The 13,100-nt window shown below is 42.8% G+C and overlaps 1 protein-coding gene across 1 annotated transcript; it reads left to right on the top strand.

The window, feature by feature from the left end:
• The first annotated feature begins 3,101 nt into the window (after positions 1-3,101).
• Positions 3,102-5,430, top strand: LOC148501749 (gamma-crystallin-3-like). The gene is made up of 3 exons (XM_088450001.1): positions 3,102-3,198; positions 3,692-3,934; positions 5,094-5,430. The coding sequence occupies exons 1-3, from the start codon at positions 3,190-3,192 to the stop codon at positions 5,367-5,369; spliced, it is 528 nt and encodes a 175-aa protein (XP_088306127.1). The 5' UTR covers positions 3,102-3,189; the 3' UTR covers positions 5,370-5,430.
• Positions 5,431-13,100: the final 7,670 nt, after the last annotated feature.

Below are 13,100 nucleotides of genomic sequence, written 5' to 3'. Positions count from 1 at the left end.
CAAGGGGGACAGGTGGGGGTCCCACCCCTGTGTCATTGGAGTTGACAGACTTAGAAGAGCTGGCACAGGGGTGTGTGCAGGCTGTGGAGGTGTTTGGCGTGTCCAACATGGATACGGACATGCCAGACTTTGCGGCTCCTCATGTTGGCCAAGGTAAGTCTTGTGATGTCACCAACTCTGAAATGCTATTCTGCCAATATGTAGATTCTAATGTGAGTCTTTTCGCATTTTTCCTAACAGAGACAGAGGCGGATGAGTCTGCTCCAGAGGGGAGCCTTGGCCGCAGAATTTCTGCTGGCTCTGCCGGGGAGGAACCAGTACATCCGGCTGAGGACCCTGCAGAAGCCAGTCCAGGGCGTGCCCCCTCGCAGGCAGTGGGCCTCCTCACAGAACTCAATTTTAAATCGGATTTCCATACGGAGATTCTGCAGAGGATGGACGCCAGTCTGATACGGGTGGCTGAGGCCCTGGAGCAAAATGCTGCGGCCAACGTGACCATTGCTCAGGCCCTGGCGGAAAATACCAGGGCCAACATCCGCATCGCCGATGCCCTGGAGCAGCTCGTTCGCCAGCACATGGTGGAGCCGACCTCCCTTCCTGCCAGAACATCCGGATCCTCCACCTCTGGCACAACATCAGCCAATCCTCCAAATGTGCCTAGCCCTGTGCCTAGTCCAGAGGCCACAACATCTGCCTCTGGACAGGCCAGCCCGATGGCATCCCGGACCCGGTCTGGCGCCCACCCTCACCCAGCCAAACGGGCGAGAAAACGGTGACAGCAATGGCGACTTTTCCCACACTCCTTCTGTGTTTGGCTCATATTCCTTTCTGGTCAAAACTTCCCTCTCCTTTCTTGTGAATTTTTTTTAAATTTTGTATTTACGCTTATGTTAGCAGTCATGGCTTTTTTTTTTTTTTTAACAAATATCTTTGCCACAAAAAAAAGGCAACAAAATATTAGGCCAATTTGTTTGTGTTTAAACAATAAATTTAAAACAAAAAACTGACATTGTATTGTGACATTATTGTACAAATGGGTTACATTTAATCCTGGCCCTAAAGGCAAAAACTGACCCTCTTAAAAAAAAAAAAAGGCCTCTTTAAGGAACGTTTAAAAAATCACATAGCGATGCAAATTCCACAGTAAACCAAAAAAAAGGGGAGCTAATTAAAACATGATGACATTATTGTTACAATAGGCCATAACCAACAAATTGTGGCCAAAATAAAACACCAAAAATGTACGCTAATTGATTGTGTAATCATGACATTAGCAGCTCTGATTTCCACCTGCGTACGCTTTTGTGCTATCCCAATAAACTGCTTTCCAAACACATACCAAGCCGGATTTCAATCCAACACTAATTACTTTACTGACCAGCCGCGATTAATCGCAGCACCATCCTTGAGTCCCGGGACGGAGGAGAAGGCCATCGCCAATGTGGTCGAGTAATCCTGACCCTAAGCTGTGCGAGCATTTTGAAGGGAAAGCGGATGTTCCAGTGACGTATGAGACGGTCCGAACACATTTGACGTTCGCATCTGCTAATGTATGTACGCCCCAAAAACGCCTTGCCACGCCTGCGTTTTTTCATCTCCACCCCCGTCAACACCCAAAAACGCCCTGTTCTGTCAATCACATTTGACATGTCACTTCCTGTACGCTATTTTAGGAACGAGAGAAAAAAAACTCGCAATCTGCCGTACGCACATGCGCAGTGTAACACCGACGCATGCGCGGTTAGTCAACATCGGAACGCAACGAGCGTACTGTGGTTAACGTGCGGCTCTGAATGAGGGCCATAGTTCAAATCGTTCATCTGACTGTGTGTATGCACCGTTAGAATTGATCTAAATTCACCATATTTTTAACCACTTTTTGAAACCACTTTTTTCTTATTGAAACATCAAAAGAGACATAATAAATAGATTTTATTATAATATAAATTACAAACAAAGCATTTTAGAGTCAACTATAACATCACATATGTGTTTACAGTACAAAAACAAAAAACAATATGGAGGAACTCCGGAGCCGGACCAAACGACTAAATTCACCATATTAAACTTTCAAAGCAATCTGACGAGAGGCTCATTGTGTGGCGGGTCAAAGGTTAATACTATAGAATTTTTAAATGACAAGTACACTGCAACATAATAAAAAATGACATTGGGCCTGATTCAGAGCCGCTCGTAAGCGGCCGCTCGTTCATTCCGAGCGATGTTAGTCCAACTGCGCATGCGTACGGATCGTTATACGCATGCGCTAACCAGTCAGTGCGGCCGAAATTCATGTGCTCGCAAAACAGCGAATGCCTGCTATTTTGAGTGACAGAAAGAGGCGTATGTGGGTGGTAACAGGGGAAGGTGCTTGAAAATGGGGAGTGGAAATCAGAACGCAGGCGTGCTTAAAGGTCAAAACGGGCGTTTTACGGGTGTGCATATTTAAAACAGCAGCGTCATTGACCACGTCACTGGGTTATTTTATAGTCAGAACTGCTCGCAAAATTGTGGTAGCAAACACCAACCCCAAGAATAGCGAGCAGTTCATACCCTTGTCGATGTACTCGATTAATCTAATAAATAGCGGACATGACGTAGGATGCGAGCGGCCAGGGGGCGTATTTTTCCAAAAAACGAACGCAAGTTTTGTTCGCTCGTTCAGACATAGAGGCGTGACCAGACCGCAAACAGCGAACGGTTCATTTGAATAGCCACCCCTTGTTTTAGAACGAACGACCGCAAATAGCGAGTGGCTCTGAATGAGGGCCATTGTTCCAGAGCGAAATTGTGCACGGCATCTAAACATCTACATTAAGCCTCTTTGTGATCTATTTATGTATAATAGAATAGAAAATATACATCATGTAAGATTATTATGTAAGAACATAATTTGGAGATATTCAAATAATTTGCCGGTACAATTGAAGACAACTACATATTACAGAGGGTAAACACAGGGGTTTTTAAGTTCTTTGTATACCGTTTAGCATGCGACTATTACTAAGCAGATATAGACAAAGGCGTCATCCAAGCACAGTGCATGAAAGAGCTATACATTTACCTTACTAAACACAAAATCAGTTGACATAACACTCAGTGCATGCAGGATCAGCAGAGGAAGGGGTATATAAGGGCAAAGGTCGGCTTCATTCGGCAACATCCAGCTCCCGTACCAAAACCACAAACATGGGAAAGGTAACAGCTGTTTTCTCTCCTCTTCAGCCTTGGTGCTATATTTTTTTTATAACTACTAAAAATATATAATTGTAATAACCATATTTATAATTTATCGCCGTACTATGTTAATACAGGTCCGCTCATTAACTTGCCCCTGCCAGACATAAAGAAATAGCAAACATACGTACGACTTGAACTAGAGAAAACTTCCACAGGTTGAAAAGGAATATGGATAAGAAAATAACGTATTTAGCCAAATGCAAAATGGGTTTTTTTTATATAGTTTTTTTTTTACAAAAAAATAAAACTGAAGAGTTGTCTGATATTTGGCAAAAAAAATAATTTGCAATTGTTTTGTAATATATTGTAATGTTGATGAAGTAGATATTGAAAAAATGTTAACGTATTTTATTTGATTTGATAAAGTCGTTTGTACAGTACGGTCACTGATATAGGATTTATTATGAACAAAAAGTACATGTTGATGAATCCTGCACAATCTCTTCCACAGATCATCTTCTACGAGGACAGGAACTTCCAGGGCCGCTCCTATGAGTGTAGCTCTGACTGTTCTGATATGACCTCATACTTCAACCGCTGTAACTCCATCCGTGTAGACAGTGGAAACTGGATCCTGTACGAGCACCCTAACTACAGGGGGCACCAGTATTATCTGAGGAGAGGAGAGTACCCCGACTTCCAGCAGTGGATGGGATTCAATGACTCCATCAGGTCGTGTCACCTGACTCCTCAAGTACGTATGTCATACTAGAAATGTATCCGCATATTAACACTTTCACAAAGATAACATACAACGTAAAGCAGACTCTTGGGCAATGACTATTCAATGGGACAAAAGATTTTTCAAGTAAAAAAAAAAAAATTCAACCCAAATTTATACAATTCAACTGTAAATCATAAAAGGGGAGATATATCAGGCATCGGCGAGAGATAGAGAGAGATGTAAAGTAGAGAAGTTGCACAAAGCAAGCAACCGGCTTCTAATAATCATTATCTAGCCAGGGCCTTAAACCGCATACACACTAGACAATATTTATGAATGATATAGACGATAAGGATATTGTTCAAAGATATATATCGCTCATATCATTCAGTGTGTATGCAGTGAACGACCAATGATGCGCGCTCCCACAGGTCGTTAACGATGTCATTTGTCATCCGTATGTGCGGGCCAATCTGACGATATCGTCAATAATTGCCTGTTCAGAGACGTGATCTTTAAAGATATCTATCAGTATGTACCCCCAATATCGTCTGTCCTGCGCTACAGAAAGTTCAAGGGAAATCTTTCACCAACATCGTTCATACAGCATATTGTCTAGTGTGTATGAGCCGTTAGAGAACTAGCCTGGGCCCTGTTACACTGGAGGGGGGAGGGGTGGCATGACCTAATCACATGCGCGGTGTGGCCATGCTGCTCCCATAGAAACAATAAAAACATTTGCAGCGCCAACAAGGAAGGCACTGTGAGCCAGGGGCAGATCCCGGGAGGGGGGGAGGGCGATCAGTGTAATTGCTTCCCATCCTCACACCCACACATGCAGAGGACAGGAGACAGCTGCTGCTGGTCCCACTGCAGCCCAGCATACAGCAGCATGTGCTGGGCTGCTGACAGAAAATGGGGAAAGTCGGTGGCAGACCCGGACCCCCACCGAGTCCCTCCAACAAGCCCTGGCCCAGGTAATTAGTACCCACCCACCGACCCCCCTTTCGGAGCATTTAGCATAGTCTGTAAAATGACAGATGCTGATTGGTTGCTTTGCATATTGTCTGCACTCTCCATGTGGTCTGACACATCTCCCCTGTAAAACACCTGTCTTTATGTGTATCCTTCAGTTTAAAAATAACAAAATTGCCCCATAATGACCAGTTTTCTCTTCTTGCTTCCACAGCATCGCGGCCCATTTAGAATGAGAATCTATGAAAGAGAAGACTTCCGAGGTCAGATGATGGAGTTCACGGAAGATTGTCCTCAGGTCTATGAGCAGTTCCGTTACCATGACATCCACTCCTCCAATGTGTTTGATGGCCACTGGGTGTTCTATGAGGAGCCCAACTACCGGGGACGTCAGTACTACCTGAGACCTGGAGAGTACCGGAGATACAACGACTGGGGAGCCAATAACTCCAGAGTTGGTTCCTTCAGGAGAGTCCAATATCTTCAGTAAACAGAAAAGATTTATTTTAAATGATTTTGTTTTCAAAATAAATAAATGCAGCATTAAGCAACTCGTAGAAGCTCTCTGTTATTTATTGTATTCAACAAATAGAGTTATTATTACAGTATATCATTTATAACAACCACCATACATTGAAATGTATCAAGTGATCCTTCCAGCGTGATTAGGTTAAATTGTTCCAAGCCATAAACAACTTCAACAGAGATGTCCGTATATTAAGGGAAATGTCCCTTTAACAAATGTGCATTATTCAAGGGAACATATTATAAAAAGAAAGTATGGTGATCATTGAAAACCGCTCACAAAAAGAGATAGACACAGTAGATAGATAGATAGATAGATAGATAGATAGATAGATAGATAGATAGATACAGTAGATAGATAGATAGATAGATAGATAGATAGATAGATAGATAGATAGATAGATAGATAGATAGATAGATAGATAGATAGATAGATAGATAGATAAATAGATAGATAGATAGATAGATAGATAGAAAACTATATCTATCTATCTATCTATCTATCTATCTATCTATCTATCTATCTATCTATCTATATATAAAATAAAATACTTCTAGGGCAAAACTGATGTATTTTAAACTCTAGCACTACACAATGAAATTACAAACAGCGGACATTTACAGTATATTTAGACACTTTTTCCATGTCACCCAACAGGAGCACAGGTGTGTTCATTACTCACTGACACATCAGATGCACAAGTGGAGCAATTTATTTCACTTGTGATTCTGTGAGGAGACATGGAAAACATGTACTGTTTGGGGTCCTGAGGACCGAGTTTGAGAACCTGTAAACTAGACTAATGAAAGTGAAGAGCTGTTTGGTTGCTATAGGTTACAGAGCACTGATGGTAATCACACTATCAATATAGATGCTCTATTGGAATTGTCAGGAAACAAAAAAAGTCTTGCTTATTGAGGAAGGTATAACTTCAGTAATTAAAGAATTAGAGCACACAGGTGTTGAAAAGCAATTGTGGATAAAAGCATGCCAAACTCTGTATGTGTCCTCAGATGCAACAAATGATGCGAGTAAAACTTGTTCTCAAACAACCCAGACAAGGTTAATGGGGCCCATCCATCAGCGATGGATTGCCGCGATCCCGCGATGCTTCAACCTGCCATCGTGGGATCGCAGAAATCCAACATGTTGGATTTACCCGATTTGACGATCACGATCAAAAAACGATGGCGATCGTCAAATCGCTGACATTTAACATGGAAAATGTCTGCGATCCGGCGACGGATCACAGAACATCGATGGCGGGAGGTCGGCGTTTCCACCCGGAAACGCCGGCACTTCCCATCGTATCGCCGGATCGCAAAATCCAGTGTCTGATGTATGACTACCTTTAGCCTATCTCAATGGGCTCGCACATGGACTTATCACTGCTCACACTGTAATCTGCAGAGCAGAACTCAGTTAATAGTAGATAGTTAAACAGTTTGACATGGATCTTGATCATTTGCTGTCTGTCTCCATCAGTTAGGAAGGATACTCTCTCAGCATAGCTAACACAGACCTCTCACACCAGTCTGCACCTGACTTAAATTCTCCAATCTCCCTCCCCTGGGGCAGAACAGACAATGACATCCACTATAGGGATCAATCCACTGAGTAGTACTCATCAGGGCGCCTATAGGGGTCGGTTACAAAGTATCTAGGACTGAGCCTTTTTGTAGGCACAAGATTACTCAGAGGTGTAACCACACCCACAATATGCCACAACCACGCCCCTCACCTACTTTTTACACCATACTGTAGGGGATATTCAGGCCAAATTGACAAAGATCAAGGATGCCATTAGGACTGTCGAAGCTGGATAATTGGCTGAGACAAGATCAGTTTAAAATTGGATCGCAGCAACGCCATCTTGCGACTGGCAGCAAGACGCCATCTTGGAAATGAGATCGCAAGATGCCATTTTGCGAATGGCCGCCTAAGCACCATTTTAGATAAACTCAAACTTTAGTACATGTGGCGATATTACTATTAGCATCATGCAATTGCATCTTTCACCATTTCTCATACACACATTAATACGCACAATTGCGCTGTTAACTAGTCGCATATTAGCAAATGCATAAGACCCTGTATGGAAACGCTGAATATTAGCTCAATGCACACGCATCTGCCCCAAGTTAACTAGTGTCTTTACATCAAACCCCACATACTCACACATTACATATTCACATACAAGGTTCCATAAGCTATAAGGTATAAGATTCCAGTATGCACATTTATTATCATTGCTAGGAAATAAAGGTTATTTTGTAACTAAGGTTTTATATGTGATAAGTAAGCCATGTTTGGTATTGTACTGATGCGTACTCTCTCAACAGTATTCTGGTAATATCGATGGAGAGATCGCAACATGCATTCTCAACTTATGGACCGCAGAGACTTCAAGCAACAAAATGTACATTATATGAACAACTGTTAGGATTTGCATGAGGCGGGAAACCAGAGACCACCAGTTTTTACAGGCTGGGCTGTGTCTATTTGAGCCAACCTGTTAAATGCCTTGTAACATATGTACTCTCCTTTAGGACCAATGGTATTAGCAACAAACTTCTCTATTGTGTTGTTTATTTCTGGGGGGGTATAAATATGTGTGCTCTGACCCTGGGTTCCTAGTCTTCATGCTGAATGCTGATAGACGGGGGTTTCTTGCTGATGGCTACATCTGGACAAGAGAGCGCTGTGTATGTATAATTGTACTTGGGTCTGTATAATCTCTTTGCGCTAAGATTATATGAGGATCATAGCGTGTAACTGCTGTACTTTTACTTGAATAATACTTTGTGCTTTGGAACCACAGGTTCTAGGTCTGGAGTCTTTATTTACTATATGACTGTGTACGCAAATTAGCTTCATCCTTAGAGGTTTATAGGCAGGATATTAGAAGGTATAGGCAGGATATTAGAAGGTATAGGCAGGGATATATAGAGGTTCAAATGCAGTATCATTAGGACAATGAAAAGTGAAATAACACCTTTACATTAGTATACCACTGAGACATCTGTAAATAGTAGAGAAGCTGGGGGCGTCAGGTAAATAATGTTCTTTTTCCTCTTGGACACCCTTCTTGTTCACCATGTATGTATGAATTTATGTCCATTGTGCAACTCTTATATGTCTCCAGGTGGGGCTGCTATGTACTATAAATAAATGCTAATATATATTAATATTTGCTTGTTAATACATTTCTAAAACATTAACCATGATGCATCAAAATACAAAAGATATTAGAGATAGAGATAGATAGTATATATAGAATTTAATAATGTAATTCAATAATGTAAATCATATAAAATCAATATAAAAAATTAGCACTTTTTAAGAAAATGAAATTAGACACATGCATCCAGAGATATATAAAGTCCTGAAAAGGCATACATAATATACATCCTGTAAGGCACCGTAATGTGCCATGAAACAATTCAAGTCACAGGACAGAAGTCTTTGGATAGCAAGTGTCCAGCAAAGAAAGATTTATAGTTTACCGGCTTGTGATATAATCTCAAAGGTATCCTTAATTAGTGATGGTCTCACAATGAGGCTTTTAATTCAATGCAGACAAACGGATCCTTATCTGATAGCCAGTAGCTGGAGATATTACACAGCATCTCAAGTTCAGACAGTGTCCCAATAGCTTGCAAGGTGCTTGGTTATAAAGTGACAAGTGCCAAAAGGAACAGGGTTAGTCCACCAACCATGTATGTATGAATTTATGTCCATTGTGCAGCTCTTATATGTCTCCAGGTGGGGCTGCTATATAAATCAATGCTAATATATATTAATATTTGTTTGTTAATACAGTTATAAAGCATTAACCATGATGCAGCAAAAAACTAATTATTGGTTTAGACGAATGAGAAATGATGTGGATTTGCTCCTGACTTTTGATAATATCCCACTTTTTCTAATAACTTCCCTCCTCATTCCTCATGTGGAACCTGACTATTTTTCTGGATGACTATAACACTACCGAGCTGTGAAGGTGCCAGTTCCTAAAAACAAGGCTGCAATGGGTGAATTATGTAATTGATGTTACATTATTAGGTTCCTATATCCAATAAGGGGGTTTGTTTTTAATCTTAGAAACATTAGCGCTAACCAAAGTTTACAGTCATCTAATACATTATAGCAGCAGAGGATGAAGAATGTAACACAAGAAGGATTCTCACCCGTAACTTGCTCATCCTCATGAAATGAGCCGTTAGGGTTAGGGTTACAATGAATGGGGGGCACTGTACACAGAGGATGACAAGTCCACCTTCTGAAGGTCTATGCCAATACAGTATGTGGCTCCCTACTCTATGTATAAACACACAAATTAAAAGCAGGCATATCAAGTTCTAGCAGTTGTGTAACAGTGATGGTGCAAAGAGAACAAAACTTCCAGTTACATACATAATATGCAGATTTTACAGGGAATACAATTTGTTTGCAGTTATATTCATTCCCTGGATCAATCACAGCAATTATCAATGGTTATGCAGCTTATTCATAGAAGGTGTCGGCTTTTTTCTTTAAACGGATTAATACAGAAAGAGGAGCTGATGGGGCAGGGCCTGGTGTAATCAGTTCTCTCTTGGTGCCCCAGCCAGGAGGTGATCTGATACCTGCTTCATACGGTAGCCTTCCATAGGAGGATGCTGTTCATAACAATTCTTACTTTACCTCATTTACGTTGATGACTGACTGTTACACATGCACTTCTTTATAGTAAGTCCTGAGAGCTGGAGTTTTTAACCCAACGTCTGATAGTGATAGCACATACCCATGTTGGTGACCAGGGCAAGTTGACCGGTTGTGTCCTGAGACTTTGCAAATACATAGACCATATTCCAATGGGTGTCACAGTGCAAAATTCCCACAAAAGTAATTGTGATGTCATGAAACTTTTTGTGCAGTAACACATAGACTTTCAGAAAACATGGCTGGTCCCACAAAGTATCTTGCTCTCACTTTCTGGATGATGGGTCACTTTTTTTTTTTAACCCAAAATGGTTTAGGGCAGTGGTTTTAAAACTTTCTTGAATCACCGAACCTCATCTCAGTGTTATATTTATGGGGCCCCTAAGAGGAAGGTTTCCTATGAAGAAAACAAGCGAAAATTAATAAATTACGAAAATGGTGCTTACCCGCCATCCTCAGGTTCATGTATGTGGTGGTGGACACAGTCACGCTATTGTTGGTGCACGTCGCTTGTGATCGGCCGTTGCCGGCACTGGTTTTGCCTATCACATGGACCAGAAAGAACAGGAAAGAAAACCATGGAGAGGGGAGAAGTGGAAGTTGTGGGTAGAAGCTGTGGTGCAAGGGTACAGTGTGTTGTGGGAGCAGATGGGAAAAATGAGGGGAGGCATATGGAGTAGGGGGACCATGGAAGATATACACACAAATGGAGGGACAGAGATAGACAAATGGGGAGATAGAGAGGTAGGTACACACAGGGCTGCAACTAGGGGTGTGCGAGTGATGCTCAGGGTGCAGGACCGTGGGTGAGGCACCATTGCTGCCCCACGGCACCTCTCTGCATCCAGAAGCGCCACTGCAGAGCCACCCAGAGCGTCCAAGTCGTACTCTGGGCAGGCACCCAGCAGCCTGGAGTGTCCTTAGGATGCTCCTGCTAGTACTCCACTTCCTAGAATTGGTGGTGTCACACCCCTGACATCACAGCTTTAAGGGTGTGGCCAGCACAGGGTGAAATCTCTCATAGGCGTACTGTAATACAAAGAAACAAGTCTCTTGGGTGCAAATATACCATCTATACAAGGTTCTCTTTTGCAGTAACGATATATTCCTAATAGGATAAATTAAAGTACAGGGGGCGCTGTAATTTTTACCACCACGATTGCTAATTTACTGCCTGAGGTCTGTTCAGAGTCAGAGCAGAAATTAAAGGGGCATCAGGGGGAACGCCCCCATTCACAGTGCGCAGATGGCCACATGCTGTGAGCTGACAGCAGCATTCCACCATAAGCATAAACCTATTTCCCATAACAGCACAAGGGGAGCAGTGAATTAACCCGGTATGTCATCTGCACGGCGGTTATCGCAGCCTCCATCATTGCAGGCAGTAAGAGAACTTAATGTGAGAGGACCAGGATATTATATTACCATCTCATACATTATCAGCACATTTGAATGCTTTGCTTATCTCATAACCAACTTAACACTCTGCTTCGCCCATACTTATGCTGAGATTCCTCCGCTTTACTCCTCTAGTGAGACGCGTTTGTCCACATTTAGGAGGAGTGGATATTTTTTAACTTTATTAGACGCTTTTAAAGTTGCCGTGGACAGTCCTGTGAGGATCGGCTAAAGATAATTACTACTGGATGGAATGCTCATAACATTACTTTCTGATATCCCAAATAAGGATAATTATTAACTATTTGTGACATTTTTCAATAAACTATGTTTTGTTTTCTGCAAGATAGATTGGTCCATATGGTAATTAAGAATAAAGGCCCCCCATAGACAGTGCGATTTACACAGGGCCGGCTCCAGGGGCCTGAGCACCCTGTGCCGGCCCTGTACGCTGCGCCCTGCTTCCGAAATTGGGGGCGTGGCCTCATTACCATAGGCCACACACCCTACGTGACGTTATTTGGAGTCGTACCCGCATGACATGCCTCCAAATAACGTCAGGCTGGGAGTAAAGCCCAGCCCTCTGTCACTGGCTGGGCTTCCCCCAGCCCTCTCACATCTGTGAATGGATGGCGCGCGCATGCGCGATGAATCCGTTCACACTGCGAGGGTCCGGCACTGCCACACAGCTGCGGTGGTGGGGGTCCCCAACCTCCCGATTTCAGCACCCGTGGGCCACTTCGGCACACGGGTGGAACAGCGGGATAGTACTGAAATCAGGATGTTGGGGAGAGGTGCGCCTTCTATGGGTGGTACCCCTGTTCGACCGCACTGGTCGAACGCCCCTAGAGCCAGACCTGGATTTGCAAAAGATGCAATCTCGTATACGATTTCCCTTGAAAATTCTTCCCTTGAAATTCTATATGATTTGTGCCAAAAAATGGTACGATTGTACAAACGAGAATACGATTAGATGTGTCTTAATCGTTTGCAAATCGTTTAAGATATATCGTATGTGAGCAAACAGCTTCACAATGCATCTGCTAGAATCTCAATAGTGGAGGGCTTATCTAGGGGGCTTATCTAGGGGGTATAAAAGGAAGAATCCATTGGGCACACTCTGCTCTATAGTGAGGCTTGGTTTTATACCCTGCTGAACGCTGTACATTGCTATTGTGCTTTGCTTTGGGTTCGCCTTTAACAAAGTGTGTTCTATACTAAATAAATGTTGTGGTGATGGATTCCTATAGCTATAAGCTTCTGCTAGCCTATGGTTATCTGAAGCTGAAAGGTGATGGAGCTGAGGAGAAGAGGTGGATGAGGTTTAGCTGGACCAAGGAGTGGCTGATCCCATATGACCCTGTTGATGGAGATTAGGAAGAATAACCCAGACGATTACCGCAATTAACTGCATATGGATGATGCCACCTTCCAGGAGTTACTGCGTCTGGTGACCCCCTATATCCAGAGGCAGGACACCGGCATGAGCTATGGCAGATGACCCTGACCACTGACAGGAGACATTGCAAATGCATTCTGGGCCTGATTCAGACCCAGTTGCAAGCACTGTGTGCTCGCAACTGGGTTGATGGT

Source organism: Taudactylus pleione, unplaced genomic scaffold (assembly GCF_031769625.1).
Source record: "Taudactylus pleione unplaced genomic scaffold, aTauple2 ptg000503l, whole genome shotgun sequence".
Taxonomy (NCBI): domain Eukaryota; kingdom Metazoa; phylum Chordata; class Amphibia; order Anura; family Myobatrachidae; genus Taudactylus; species Taudactylus pleione.
Note: the sequence above shows the minus strand (reverse complement) of the source record. Positions and strands in the feature narration are given on the sequence as shown.

What these genes read in the sequence shown, in the direction of transcription:
- LOC148501749 (XM_088450001.1), top strand. An exon ending in CGTGTCACCTGACTCCTCAA is followed by an intron (nt 3,935 to 5,093) that starts GTACGTATGTCA and finishes TTGCTTCCACAG; the next exon opens with CATCGCGGCCCATTTAGAAT.